The sequence below is a fragment of the Penaeus vannamei genome, chromosome 4 (genome assembly GCF_042767895.1).
Source record: "Penaeus vannamei isolate JL-2024 chromosome 4, ASM4276789v1, whole genome shotgun sequence".
NCBI lineage: Eukaryota > Metazoa > Arthropoda > Malacostraca > Decapoda > Penaeidae > Penaeus > Penaeus vannamei.
The window spans coordinates 51,548,167-51,563,166 of NC_091552.1; the positions used below are offsets into that span (position 1 = coordinate 51,548,167).

Consider the following 15,000-nt stretch of genomic DNA (forward strand, 5'->3'; position numbering starts at 1 on the left):
TCGGCGAGGCTCCGAGGGGGAAATTCCGCTTAATTCCGTCCTTCCGTTGCTGAGGAAAGGAAGAGTAAGGAACCCAATTCAAACATCTTTTTGTTGTGTTTTTGAATAAAGGTTTTGGGAAAATATTTGACTTTGCGAAAAGAATAAAAAATGACAAGAAAAGCCTGAGAATTCTGTCTTTTGGAGGCATTGAGGGACAGGATGAGGGTCGCCAGAGAAGGAAGTCCTTCGGGAGACCCTCCTCGAGGGAGGGAAGGCCCTCCAGGGTGCCTTTGGCCTGTGAGGAGGCGCAGGGTTCTAAATGCCCGTTTTATAAACGTTGGCACAAAGTGCTATTAAATTGGGGGTGCAGGGGGCTTTCCCCCCTCTAGGGAATGAATAGAAGGTAGGAAAGTTTAGGTAAGTTTAATCTCCGGAGGGAATGTTGCTCGCAGTAACAATTAACAGAAAGTTATTGGACACGCAATTTACAAGAAGACGAAGACGTATATACTGAGCAAAATAGGGTGTTTGTCCACATTCCACACAGCAGGGGATGGTTACTCAAAACTCACCCTGGCATCGCCATTAGAGTCGACTCCAGAACGGAGTCTCCCAAGCCCTTGTGTATGCCTTATTGCAAACCTTTATTTTGTGGGGCCTGAGTACTTCAGTAGGTGTTCAGAGCCAGTCTTACTGTTCTTTCTCCCAATCCAATGCCCGTCCCCAAACATCCCCTAAAGATTGAGCCATCTTTTTATTTGTGACTGAGGTTTTTTTTTCACAGATTTGGATAACACTATTGATCTGTTTCTCCCAAGGTTTACTTCCTTTAGATTAGTGAAGCCATTCAGACTATTCTATTCCTTCCAGCTGAAGAATAATTCCAACTCAAGATGGGACTGAAGCGCCAGGAAGTTTGTGATCCTGAAATGCTGAAAGAAGTTCAAAAACAGCTAAGGTTGAACTTAAGGCTTTGGGGAACCACACCTGATGCAGGTAGATAGTGTGTGCATTGTTATTGCTTGATATTAGTGTCATTTCACGACCTGTAATGAATTTTGTTTATTGTTATTGTACTATGCTGCTTTCTGTAACAGAGTTTTGAATTGTCTTATCATATTTATTCATATACTTTGATTTGTTAATGAAGATATCACTGTGTTACTTAAAGCTGTATCTTCTAAGGGATTTCATTGATTGTGTTATGTTTTAACACACATACACACACCAGGCTGGTGTTACTTTGTTTTTGGATGAATATGAAGAAGATACATATCCTTTCCATTAAAGAAAAAGCCTTGCCTCTGCCTCTGCCTCTCTTCTCTCACTTAATCCAGTACACCTTTGTGGTCTCCGCTTAGCCCTAGGAGCCTTCCGATCCTCTCCAGTTGAGAGCCTATACGCTGAATCAAAACTACCATCCCTCTCTAGATGTCACGCTCTTCTGTCTCTAAGAAGCTATGCTTGCTTCCACCAATTTACTTTTTCCGAGCTGACTGTCCCTCAACCCTATCTTCATATCTTCTCTTCCTCTCCAAGTTTACCTGTCCCTTTCCCTGTTTGTATGGACGCTCTTCTTTTCCATTCATCCTTTCCTCATCTCCGAACTCTTCCTCTTTCTACCCAAACCTTCCCTCCCTGGCTAATACTGACCTCTTGTAATTGCTCTTTTATATTCCCTGACTTACCAAAGTCAAGCATTCCATCTTCTGTCCTCACACATTCTCTTGCACATATCTCTAGTCACTCCTCCAGTACTCATGTCTACACCGACGGATCTAAATCCACCTCAGGTGCTGGTTTTGCCGTAGTCTTTCCCTCTCACACATACAGCTTTCCTCTACCACTTGAATCAAGCTATACAACAACAACAATTACAACAGAACTATACACTATCCTCTTTACCCTATAACATATGTCTTCTATCTCTTCCTCATCCTTCACCATCTTCACTGACTCACGTAACGCAGTATCACTCATAAACTCCATTCACCCTACCAACCCCATAGTCCATAAAATACAAGACCAGCTGTGCTACCTGTCTACATGACAGAAAGCCATGAATTTTTTCTGGATACCCAGCCATGTTGGGATTCCCGGCAATGAAAAAGCAGATGACTTGGCACAATCTGCTGCCTTGCCCACAATTCACCATCCCAACTTTTCATGCATCCCAGCCACCAACTACTACCCCCACTTCAAAACTTTCCTTTACAACCATTCGCAATCTTTCTGGTCAGGTCTGAACACCAACAAACTTCAAACAATAAAACCTTTGATCTCTCCTTGGTTAGCTCAACACCATCAGAACAGACGTTGGGAAACTGCCCCTGCCTGCTTCTTCCCCGACCCCCCAACCTGTCGGACATCCTCAGAGAATCCCCCACCTTTTCTATTGATAACTATCCTCCTTCCACAGACACATAAATGTACTTCATTTGATCTAACTATCCTTTTGTCCTTAAGCCTTCCTCTTTTCACCAATACCTATCATACCCCATCTACCCTCTCATTCTACTCCTTTAAATACTATACTATCATACAGTAAATGACCATTATAATATGACATTTAACTCTAAAAAAAAGAACTTTAAAACACCCTCCCACCACAATACAATACCATAGTGCTATATGACATTTAATGTGTAGCATATTTATTTTCATGCCATTATTACTTAATTAATTGGTCTTTTCTTCTCCACCTTTCCTCTTCCATATCATCTTCATCCCCTTCTGTCCAGTTCCTAAGAATGTAAAGCCATGCTGAAAGGATGATAGGCTGGCTTAGTGTCAGTCATGACTGGCCTCCAGGAGCCATGGGCACAGTATTCCCTTGGTTAATTGCCTAGCCTTTATGGGGACCCTGAGGGATAGACTTGTTTCTTTTCCTTATTTTAATCAGGCTCACCATGGCCAAGAACGAAGATTCTTTCCTCTTAACAGGGGCATTGAGGCTTGCCCCTTCATCAACTAGCCTCTCTGAATTTGATTTTGATGTTTTTTCGACCCCTGCCCCTCCTTTGACCATGGCTCTGACGACTGATACTAATACCCCATCAACGTTTACTGACAATTCCATCCATTCCAAACCACCCATCCAGGTTATTACTCAACCTCTAGAATACACCCCTTCCTCCTTGCCAACATTCTCCAACCCATTTCCTACTAATTCTTTAATGTCTACCGCCTCTTCCCTTATTACTACTCATCATCCTTATTGTCCTCCCCCCAACAGAACTACTTCACTCCACACAACCACATCTTCCTCTTGCCCTCGTCCTTCTCCTACCTCTACCTCTGTAAACATTTTGAGTCCTCTCTTTGGCCTAGCCAAATGGGGTTGATTATTTATTCTCCTCACAGCCCCCTACACTGGAAATACCCTTCTCTTTCAACAATGCCTCCAAAAACAAGTAGACAAAGTTACCTTTCGCAGTCACTCCAATTGTTCACGCCTTGTCACAGTTACATCTGAATTCCAAGCTCATGCACTATCTACTCTAACTGACCTCACTGGCAAACCCATTCCTGCAGAACCTCACACCTCTCTTACGACTTGTACTGGAACTGTTTCTATCCCCCCAAATGCTTGTCCTATATACAGCAAGAACTGGTCAGACTGTGAAAATGACCTACTTACCTGCCTTACTGATTATGATGCAGTGGCAGTACAATGCTACACTATTCCCCCCCAGAGTCCAGTGTAACTCCCATGCCATTGGTGGATTGTCCTACAATGTCCAACCATATTGACCCCTTCCCTGTCAATGTCAAAAATGTTGCCATTTTGGCTACCCAGCCAAACACTGTTGCTCCACAGCCCACTGCCCTCTATGTGCCCAACCTAGTCATGACTTCATATTGCCCTACTCAGGCATGTACATGTGCCAACTGTAGTGACTCCCATAACATATTTTATAGGAGGTGCCCTGCCTTTAAGCTCAAATGTGAGGTAGCCATTCTCATATTCAAACTAGGCCTCACTCTATGTAAGGCCAGACAAGAAGCACAATGACAAGGTTTTTCTCTCTACCTTTTCTAAAACAGTCCCCCATCTTCACAAAATGTTTCTGCATCTTCCCAAGTATCTCTTCCCTCTACCCTGAACCACCTTACCTCGACACTCCCTATCCCCCAGATACTCCAATCTCTACCACTTCTCCAATTCCTCCCTCTCACTTTACCCATTGCACCAGACAATCTAAAAGTCCTACTCCATCTTTGCCTTTCACAGCCTCTCCTGTGCCCTCTTTTTCCTCTGCTCCTCAAATATCTATCCCCTCTTCTACTCACAAGAGATTCTTTGTTTCTCAGACCCCCCCCCCCCCATCACACAATCCCATAACATTCTATAACCTTTGATATGTAACACTCTTGATCCTAATAGTTTACCCTTTTTTACCCTTCTCACCACAATACTTTACCATAGTACTAAATGACATTAGAGGTCTAGGAAATTTATATGTTTCAACCATTAACCATTTTTGTTAATGTTATTGCACTACTTTGATGAAATGAAATCTGTGCAAGGAAAATAGTCAATTACCACCTTGATATAACATATCATGACAAATATAGACCTTGGCAAACGGGTTGGGGGAAATGCGTAAGAAGAAAAGAAAAAATAATAATGCAAAGGGGAGGCAGGGAGTCTTGCCACCATATGTAAGTGTTCCTGTTCTCCAGGCCTAACTACCATACACCCAGAAGAGTCACCTCTTGTGGGTCCACATGCATCAGAATCCAATTAGTTAAAAATATATATACAAACGAAAAACAGAATAAAGCAGGGTATATCCAATACTTAGTTAATGCCGGATTTATTAAATATACAGTCTTAAACCGTACACTAACTTAATTAAAGCTCCTATATAAAGTATTAGTATTGCTGATATATAAATGTACACTAAATACACTTTAATCTCCACCTACAGCAAAGATGTTGCTGTCCACATACAGCTCACAGGCAAAGCACTTGGAAGAGTTGATGACAAGGACCCTAAAGTTGGGAGAAAGTAATTCCGCACTCATCTTAGCAGCGAGGGGAGTAGGGAAGTCAGCAGTATGTCTCAATTTCTTATGTTTTGATGATGGAATTGTTGTCATGTGAAATAATTTGTGTATTGGATTTTACAAATCGCAAGATTATTATTGTAAAATTTAGGCAGGTTTTTAAGTCTACTCTGATGATTTTTCTGGTCACTATTTACTTTTTTGTGGATTTCAGTATTATTCATGCAACTTCATGGTTTTAAACTCTCATAACCATATAAATGAAATTGTATTTCTTAGGATAATTTGCAATATGTGTGTTCTTAATTCATATTACTCAATAAGCCAATCCAATTATATATTTTCAGCCAAAAAATCATCTTTTTTATGCTTTCCAGCTTGTGAACATCATATTGGAGAATCTCGCTTCCTCAGGAACTTTGGGGGAAGGAGTTGTTGTCCGTCTGTCAGGGTTGTTGCAGACCGACGACAGGCTGGCTCTGAAGGAAATCACCTGCCAGTTGAGATTGGAGAATGCAACAGCAAATAAAGTCTTTGGTTCTTTTGCAGGTTAGCTGTGTTATCAGGTTTATTATTTTGAGCAGTTTGTCTCATGCTATTGAAGTAACAAAAAAATATTTGGTAACTGGAATTCACTTCAAATAAAAATAAAAGTATAGACTTCAAATATTACCCAGATCTTTGAATGGAGTGAAAGTAGGTGCCACCCAGTGTGTTATCAAACCTTTTATTTCTACCATCAGAAAACTTGGCCTTCCTGCTTGAGTCACTCCGCAGTGGTAGCAAAGAGACATCAAAACCTGTGATCTTCCTTCTTGATGAATTTGACTTATTTTGTCACCATCACAACCAGACTTTACTCTATAATCTCTTTGATGTTGCTCAGTCAGCCCAGGTCAGCAACACAAGCTAAATCTGTTTAAAAGTCTTGATTTTACATTTAAGTTTGGATATAAATTTGTAACAATACTGATGTAAACAAGCTTGAAACATCCAGACCTATTATGCTCTAGTATTCACAGTATTGTGATTATGCACTGAACCTTCATTTGTCTCATACATTTTATCCCAAACAGGCACCAATTTGTGTAATAGGCCTGACTTGTCGTCTTGATGTTATTGAACTCCTGGAAAAGAGGGTCAAGTCACGATTCTCACACAGACAAATTCACCTTTTCTCTGAGGAAAAGTTTGAGCCACAGTATGTTAATACCATAAAGTTGCTCTTGAGTTTGCCAGAAACATTTCTCCACAAGGTATTGGCTTTGTTACAGTTACAGAAAATTGATAATAATGTGATATTTCCACTTACATCTTTACTTGTGTGTAAGTTTGCAAGTTGGCATACTTGTTTCCATATGGCAATTAGGAGTAAGAGTATCATTCATATTTGAATGAATAATAAAAATAATGAAATTAAATACATTTTAACTAACTTTTACAGAGTTTTGTCAAAACCTGGAATGCTCAAATAGATGATTTGATGAAAGCTGATGATGTCCTGAGAGTTACCAAAAGACTGTACGATACAACACATGATATTAGGGCTCTGAAGACCTTACTGGTGAGAGCAGCACCAGTATTATTTTGTGGAACTGAGTGAATGTTGCATAAAGAGGCATGATGTTTTATGCATGGTTTACCAAAATTTGTAAAATCAGAATCAATCACACATTTGTAAAAGTTAAAAGCCAATTACATAATAAAAATCTTATATAAGAATCTCTCGGGTATACATCAAGCATAACCAGATTACAAATACTAAGAGTATTAAATTTGATTAATTCTGCAGTGAGGTAACATTAGCCAAATAATGTCAGTATAAATTTAGCAGTTTCATTCCTCTTCCAGCTTCTATGTGTGAGCCAACTTAATGCAGATAGGCCTAAGCTGACACCAGATATGTTTACTGCAGCACAGCCCATCATGAGAGCTGAAGCAAAAACTAATATGTTACAGGGACTGTCTATTCTGCAGCTTTGTTTGGTGAGAGAAGTTACATTTGTAGTGTTTTTTTAAGTTTTATCTTTGGTGTAAAGTTTATTAATGCTTATAATAACACTACATTGTTCCTATAAATTTCATAGAAATCTCTTCAGAGTTTCTCCACAGCCTTTGCCCCAAAGCATTCATAGTTGTCAATATTAGGTAGTACTATAAAAAGGTGTTTCACATGAAATCATATCAGCATTATTCCCTGCAGATTATAGCCATGAAACACCTCACAATGATCTATGAAGGTGAGCCATTTAATTTTGAAATGGTATTTCACGAATACCTGAAATTCAGCCAGAGGAAGTCCACCATGCAGAGCTTTGAACGTCCAGTCGTGTTCAAAGCCTTTGACCAACTTAAGGTGAGATGAATTGGTTTTCATTATTATTGAATTCATTCTGGTGTGTTTACAAAATAAAGATGAAAGACAAATGACATTATATTCATGTCATAGATGGTTCCCACTGTAATAACATCAACTGACTTTTTCAAAATTTTAGTGCCTTGAGCTGGTTCGGCCTGTAGACAACACTCGTGGGATACAACGTGAATATCAGCTCGTGCAGATGATGATTACACCACTACAGGTGATGGACTCTCTTAATCAACTCCCTGGAATACCAACAGATGTGCAACAGTGGGCTACCTGCTCATTTGCATAATTCTAAACCGTTAACTGTTTACTTTTATGTAGAGTATTTTATCCTAATTTAGTACTGATGAATGATTCCTTATTTTTTTGTAATTTTTTTAAAATAAAAAGCAACAGCATTTTCTTTGACTGCTTCATTCTCTTTTACAAAAATGTATCATTATTTTTGTATTATGCTTTATTCATTTCACAAGATGTGGAATTCAAACAAGTTATGAAATTAGGTGATTTATATCACTGGAATGGTCAATAAATAAATACAATCTCTCCTTGATGAAAGTTTCATACATTATGATAAGACTAAGTTTATATGTACAGGACACTAACAATTTGTAAAACTCAGAAACATTAACAAAATTGACAAAAAATTATATTTACTTATTTCATATACACTAACATAATTTTGTCTTGAATAATGAACATAATTTAACATATATTTATATATTTTTTTTATATCTAAGGTACATAATCAAAGGCCCAACTTCTAAAGGTGACCATTTCATTATAGTGACATGCTGGAGTTGTGCGATTGTCAGTGTTCTTTTCATCAAAGACATCATACAAAATGTTCCTCACACGAACCACAAGTGCTGGACGGACTCTGTGGAAGAGAAGTCTTATTAAGACATGATATTAATGGCTGCAGTACTGTTCACAGCTTCAATATCATAATGTACTGTCTACCATTATTTAGTCACAATATCACAGTATTGCTTATTAGTAAAATAAAAAGAACAATAATGAAAAAAAAATCTTAATACATAGATAAACCATACCAACATAATTCATTAAACAAAAATAACTTTTTGTCCTTTGTATTACTTACAACTTCTTGTACTTTCTGGTAAAATTGGTGCACTTTTCTTTTGATGTGTTAGCACCCACGACAAACACAAATACTAAGTTGGTCTGCTTGTCAATCAGAGTGGCAAGAGCATTCAGGTCCAAAGCTTGTGTGTCTCGCTCTGAGCTGATGAACACTCGCTGTAGACTGTTGCATGCTTCTAAGGCCTTCCAGATGTTAGTGCCAGGGGCTAGGTAATTCTGCTGAATTCTGTAAAAACAAATATGAGGTAATTACAATAAGTTCTGTAAACAGAAAGGTAATATACAATATATAATTTTCTATATTAACCCATTCATGACAGGGGAAGTCTGGCATCTGTGGTAGTAATATGTGTCCCCCTAAGCTCCCTACACTCATCACCCGCCTAATCCCCCCCCTCCCTCCCCAGTACTTAAACAACTCAATACATACTTGCCTTAAACAAAAATCAACATTTTAACCCCTTTTATTTACATTGATAGTTTTTAAAAAGGCAGTACCCAAACTTTATAAACAGCTGTTCCTGTTGTGATAACAGGTAACAAATCATGCGTTACCCCAATATGCAACAAGACAACAACATCCACACATCCACAGAAGGCAAGAACATCCCATTTTAAATGACACATAAAGCTACACCTTATCTTCTGCATCATAACAGGCACACTGTTAGCACTTACTCTCCACGCACTAGTACATCAAGTGCAAACCAGGACACCTGATCATCACACATCCAGGGAACATAAGAGCACAGATATAACATCTATCCTCACTGCTACATGATGCTCCACAAGAAGTTACAATAATACAAATTCACATGCTAAAACACCATCCTTCTGTTTATACTCTGTTGATGACTGGTATTATTGTTAACCTTGGTCCATACCAACCAAAGTATGCTATGTACAAAAGCAGTGAAATGGGGTGAAAGGACCATCCAATGCGATATCTGCTGTAACCAGTCCAGGCATGCTGGCTGGTACCATATCAGCTGCATTAGATCATTTACACAGTTACACATTTACAATGGACTAGTTAATAGCATTAAGTGGAGACCTTAAATTATGCAGATAAACAGATGTTCAAAATCACAAGCAATCAGATTGACAAATAAACAGGATTACTTACACTAAGCAAACATGAGTAACAGCATAATGCTCACATTCAGAAATACATGACATACCACACTGGTAGCTTCTTACAAACATACTTTCCACATACCATTTGCGACTGAAACAGACTCCCACAACATATAATACATGTAAACATGCCAGACACCTTCCACCACTAGCACACTTTAAACACACACAAATACCAATGCTTAGCCACCCTCATTTCCCCCCCCCCCACACACACACAAAACATCCAACTCCCACATAAGCATGATATGTGCTAATGCACAATGCCCTACAGTTGAATCCAATTGAGATTGGGAAGGTGTGTTAGTGCATACTGTTCCATGTCTGGTCTTGTCCAGGCATTTGAGGCATCATCCCAGCTGCTAGGATACAGGCTCATGATGTTTAATTTCATTTAGCATCAGGGAAATTTTCATCAGAACATGATTAAACATAACCCAGCATGAGTGGATTAATGACTTTTTCCTATTACCCTACCCACACTCGATAATGTCATGTCATGGCAAAAATGTCTCACACCAGGCAACATCCTATCGAGCCTGCTCTAAGTTGGCCATGCCTGTAGTCACTGAAGAGAAAAAAAGCCTCTTTGTAGCCTCATTTCCAAAGCATTTATGATGCAACTAAGAGTAGATAGTGGGGTAACGGTACGTTCTGCAAACCTAACTTTTCACTTGAGCAGCTGATTCTTAAGTGACGTCTGACAAAAGGCATCATAATACATCTATGCACCCACATCTACAAAACATAAAATAGGTGAGGAAAAGGTGCGAACAAACATTACCTGAGATTAACTAAATTTTTGCAATAAGCAAGAGCTTGTATAAGTTGGCTGAGGTACACACACTTCCCTGAGGGTCCCAAACTTCTCAGGCGAAGGAATTTCAAATTAGTACATTCTCTTGTAATCTGAAAAAAACAAAAAAAAACATGCAGTAATAAAGATTACACATAATGTATAAAATCCTTTGAACAATACTCATTTCTTACATTAATGATTATTGAAACAAGAAAATTTATATTTACCACAATAAGAAAATTTCCATTTGTAATAGGAACTCCATCCAAAGTTAAATGGGTAAGTCCCTTTAATTTCTTTATGTTTTCCAAACATTCCCAGAGTACCTTGGCTGGACTACATGATGTACTGGAGAAGAGAATGTTGAAGAATTACTGTTTCCATCAGAACCAAAATACTTCATGATAATTAGTAATTACCTAATGAAAGTGCAAACATATGTAGACACAGAAACTTTCTTTGAAATAAATGTGCACTCACATGTACACACAGCAACTTAATTCAAAATAAATGTGCACTCACACAGACACTATACAGAAATCACCCTCTCTCAAATAAGTGTGCACGTATACATAATGCATCCCCTCTCACCTTGTGTTAAAGCCAATCTCTAGCATGACAATATGAGGACAATTATCAAACACCAAGTTGAAAGCAGCTACTGCAGCATTTGACTGACACTGGGTAATCCCTACACGCCTTTTCTTAAAACCTCCTGTATAGACTACCTCAGAACTTGCTCCTTTAATCTCCTTGTCTGGCAGCTTCTCTGTAAAAAAAAAAAAAAGAAAAAAAAAAAATTATAATGATAATTACAACAATAATAAAATATTAAAAATGATAATTGACAATTCATATCATCAAGTTCACCACTGAATTGCATTTTACTGTATATATATAAATATAAATTCATAGGTAAATAACCATACATTAATAAATATCCGACTTTATTACATTAATACATACCAATGAGAGCACAAACTGGGACTGTGAGATGTGTCAGGTTATGAAGCAGTGCAATTCCATTTACAATTTTGGGAGGTCCGTGTTCTGGTTGGCAGCATATACTGAGTCGTTCCAGCTTGGGCAGTTTTTCACTAACTTTTCTTGTATCCTGCAATATATCATTCTTATGCCACAACTTGGAACTATGAAGATGCACTTTAATGCATTTCTTGGTTAGTGCCGTATTCTGCACCTATCACCTAATATGAAGAAATATCAAAGGAAATACTAAAAACTATTTCAAATAGGTAAAAAAGTTGACAGATTTTACCACTGTAACATTCAATCCAAATAGGACATGCAAACATTTGAGCTTCGGACATGAACTAATGATGTTGGACAGATTTGTATTGACTGGTGTCTGGCCTTTTACTGATAATGCAGTCAAATTGTGCAGGATACCAGTCTTTTGAACCATCTCACGGAAATAGGGCGTGAGCGCAAGGAATAACGTAGAACACTTGCTCAGCACAAAGCTACCTGGAATTAAGTAACTGAATGTTAGTTAAGAAAATAATGGTGCATCTTGTACAAAACTATCAAAAAATTTATCCCCAAAATACTGGTTAGATACAGTATCAGAACACTGACTAGACCAGTGAAACTTGAAAATTGTTCCTTTTAAGAGTCCAGTCTCAGAAAAGGAAACTGGTAATTCTCTGGAATATTCCAATTTACCAATCTGTCTTTTTTCTATTTATTTTATTTTATTTTATTTTATTTCTTAATCAGAAAACAATTATTGCTGATATTTACAGATTTTGAATTTTGAAACATACATATAACATTCTTTTGTTTTTATTTCCATTTATAAATTCTAATCTTATTCATTATATTCTTTAATTGGCTGCCTTCAGGGCACTGTATTTCCTTGAATGAGACTTGGCAAATCAGAGAATTCTGAGTCCAGTGTCAGTTGTCACATCTTCCTTTCCTGAGATTGGAAAGTGTAGAAGCTGGCTACAAGGAAATGTACATTTCCTTAGATGTTATCCTCTAAGCTATCCTAAAATTGATATCCACTGGTACCTTGAATATTGCATACTAGCTAAATTTCCGACCTATCACTCAACAGAAGGTAGATATGCTTTGTTCTTAAAATAAAGTGACATCCTGTAGACTGAAAAAATGAAGTGATTGTGAAGGTCCTACCTAATCTTCTAACATGTTCTGTATCCATCTGAATTTCTGTGTTTATCCAATAGGTTTTCCACTCAGCTGAAGAATTGTACCCTTGAGATATACTGTCAATGAGGCTTCTGAAAAAAAAAATAATAATAAATAAATAGTGATGACATCTTTGAAAATAATGGATATATTTTTCCAAAAGCAACATTTTGTCTCTGGTTAGGTATGACTTAGATTTAATAAATACAACAAAAATGTTTTGTTTCAGAAATGCAAATCAATCCATTTGTTTCATAACGTTTCACAAGCTACCAAAAAGTACTGCTGATGAGCAGTATTAACAGTTGTTCATTTCACTGAAAGATACTGTATTAACACATGAGTATACTGATAATGCATCCACAGGAGAGACAAAATCACAATATACACAAGACAAAAATGTACTCACACAATAAGACTAAATGGAAATGCCCCATCAGCATGGTCTATCACAAGTTCTTCCAGATGTGGGAAGTCTAGTTTGTATTTATGACCTGTTATTGATGAATTTAAATATGATCAGAGCAGATAGTAATATCAATATCAATTCCTCATTTTTTTCTATGCACTAAAAAAGCATTAAATCCACAATAAATTCAAACAGTATACAGATCATATTATAATCAACATTAACCCAAAGGCCCAATGTGTTGGCCAATGACACTATCCACTGGCATATTTTTGTGATTCTGTTTGCACACAGACCACAGCACAAGAGCTCTGCCACCAAGCAACCAAAATTAGTAAGCCTACATGTTCTCAGGTGATTCAGCCTTTCCTGAGTTTTCTGGATTTTTTTTCTAAAGCTATTAATATTAATGTTATTATTGTTGCTAGCATAATGATTATTATAATGTTATCCACAATATCAATAGCTTTTTTCTTATCTTTCTAAAAATCAAAGAGAAGGATAAACAGGTGAGCTAAGTAGGGCTACTAATTGATTCCCTGGCAATTAAGCACTTGTGGAGCCATCTACGTGTAAAAACAATCAATAAAAAAAGCCACCGTAGACCTGGCATGTATTCTTGCCATCCCACCAACATTGATTGAGTTTGAAGACTGTCTTACTGTTCAAATCCCTCGGAGTGGAAAAGTAACAGCGTGCATGATGATTGCTAATGGAGAGCTTCCTCAAACCCTTGCAAAGTGTGAGAAGTTCCAGTATTGGTGCTGGGTTGGAATAAATCAGTATCTGCAGCGACTTTAAATCATTCAGTATATCTGCTACTTCCTCAAAGCCACCTATCCATTGCTGTCTATTTTCAGACTCCATATCATCTGGCCAGCTTATTGATAAATCCTGAATCTGAAACAAGAAGGATTTTGTGTCAAATTACACAACTGGGGGAGGGGGAGGGAGAGAGAGAGAGGGGGGGGGGGAGTAGAGAGAGAGGGGGGGGAGTAGAGAGAGAGGGGGGGGAGTAGAGAGAGAGGGGGGGGAGTAGAGAGAGAGGGGGGAGTAGAGAGAGGGGGAGTAGAGAGAGAGGGGGGGGAGTAGAGAGAGAGGGGGGAGTAGAGAGAGAGGGGGAGTAGAGAGAGAGGGAGAGAGAGAGAGAGAGAGAGAGAGAGAGAGAGAGAGAGAGAGAGAGAGAGAGAGAGAGAGAGAGAGAGAGAGAGAGAGAGAGAGAGAGAGAGAGAGAGAGAGAGAGAGAGAGAGAGAGAGAGAGAGAGAGAGAGAGAGAGAGAGAGAGAGAGAGAGAGAGAGAGAGAGAGAGAGAGAGAAATGAGAGAGAGAAATGAGAAAGAATGAGAGTCAAAGTCAAAGTCAAGTCAAAGTCAAAAACATTTTATTCCATTAATTGCAATGGTTATCCTTTACATAAATAAATTCATATGTACAAATGATGATTTAATGGGCGTTCTTTTAATTTTGTTTTGAAATTACAAAAGCTATTAATGACTCTTATATTATCTGGTAACATGTTCCATAGCTTGGGTCCACGTATTTCCATTTGTCGTGCCCCTGTATCAGTCCTCGATCTCTTAACATAAAGAGAGTTTACTTGGCGTGTCACGACACCTGATGTGGTCCCTACAGTTTGCAAGGGCATTAACCATTGCGGATAATTCCTATGAATGAGCTTGTAGATGAATACACATGTATCATAACTGCATTTAGGTTGGACTTTTAACCAATTTAATTTTTGGATATGTGGGCTAATGTGATCAAGTTTACTGATATAACCTAATGCAACTCTTGCAGCAAAGTTTTGTAATTTTTGTACTTTTTGCATTTGGGTTTTGTTAGTCGAACCCCAAATATTTGAACAGTAGTTAATAATGCTTAAAACTAGAGTTTGCACAACCATGATTCTAGTTTCAGTAGTGATTTGATTTTTATGTGATTAAGATATACTAGGGTGCCCATTACTTTCCTGTGTATCTTGTCAACGTGTTGTTCAAATGTCATGAATTTGTC

The 15,000-nt window shown here is 38.0% G+C and overlaps 2 protein-coding genes across 6 annotated transcripts in view; one reads left to right on the forward strand and one right to left on the reverse strand.

Moving 5' to 3' along the window:
* Orc4 (origin recognition complex subunit 4) overlaps window positions 1-7,766 on the forward strand; it is a 7,929-nt gene extending 163 nt beyond the window's left edge. Inside the window, exons 1-10 of one of the 2 annotated variants that reach the window (XM_027354872.2) lie at window positions 1-64; window positions 853-978; window positions 4,917-5,044; window positions 5,373-5,544; window positions 5,739-5,890; window positions 6,072-6,251; window positions 6,440-6,559; window positions 6,847-6,981; window positions 7,199-7,351; window positions 7,491-7,766. The exon at window positions 1-64 is cut by the window's left edge and continues 163 nt beyond it. In XM_027354872.2, the coding sequence (XP_027210673.1) occupies window positions 876-978; window positions 4,917-5,044; window positions 5,373-5,544; window positions 5,739-5,890; window positions 6,072-6,251; window positions 6,440-6,559; window positions 6,847-6,981; window positions 7,199-7,351; window positions 7,491-7,652 (1,305 nt within the window). In that variant the 5' untranslated portion in view covers window positions 1-64; window positions 853-875 and the 3' untranslated portion in view covers window positions 7,653-7,766. Of the gene's footprint in view, window positions 65-213; window positions 400-852; window positions 979-4,916; window positions 5,045-5,372; window positions 5,545-5,738; window positions 5,891-6,071; window positions 6,252-6,439; window positions 6,560-6,846; window positions 6,982-7,198; window positions 7,352-7,490 lie in introns of those variants that run through there. The other variant, XM_070121213.1, reaches the window with a different exon arrangement.
* LOC113804042 (F-box/LRR-repeat protein 18) overlaps window positions 7,198-15,000 on the reverse strand; it is a 13,732-nt gene continuing 5,929 nt past the window's right edge. For 2 of the 4 annotated variants that reach the window (XM_070121209.1, XM_070121212.1), the window contains exons 3-12: window positions 13,650-13,887; window positions 12,988-13,072; window positions 12,564-12,670; window positions 11,683-11,891; window positions 11,373-11,520; window positions 10,998-11,175; window positions 10,634-10,754; window positions 10,392-10,516; window positions 8,469-8,696; window positions 7,198-8,243 (exon numbers count right to left, since the gene is read on the reverse strand). In XM_070121209.1, coding sequence (XP_069977310.1) covers window positions 8,099-8,243; window positions 8,469-8,696; window positions 10,392-10,516; window positions 10,634-10,754; window positions 10,998-11,175; window positions 11,373-11,520; window positions 11,683-11,891; window positions 12,564-12,670; window positions 12,988-13,072; window positions 13,650-13,887 — 1,584 coding nt within the window. In that variant the 3' untranslated portion in view covers window positions 7,198-8,098. The remainder of the gene's footprint in view (window positions 8,244-8,468; window positions 8,697-10,391; window positions 10,517-10,633; window positions 10,755-10,997; window positions 11,176-11,372; window positions 11,521-11,682; window positions 11,892-12,563; window positions 12,671-12,987; window positions 13,073-13,649; window positions 13,888-15,000) is intronic. The other 2 variants (XM_070121210.1, XM_070121211.1) reach the window with 2 other exon arrangements.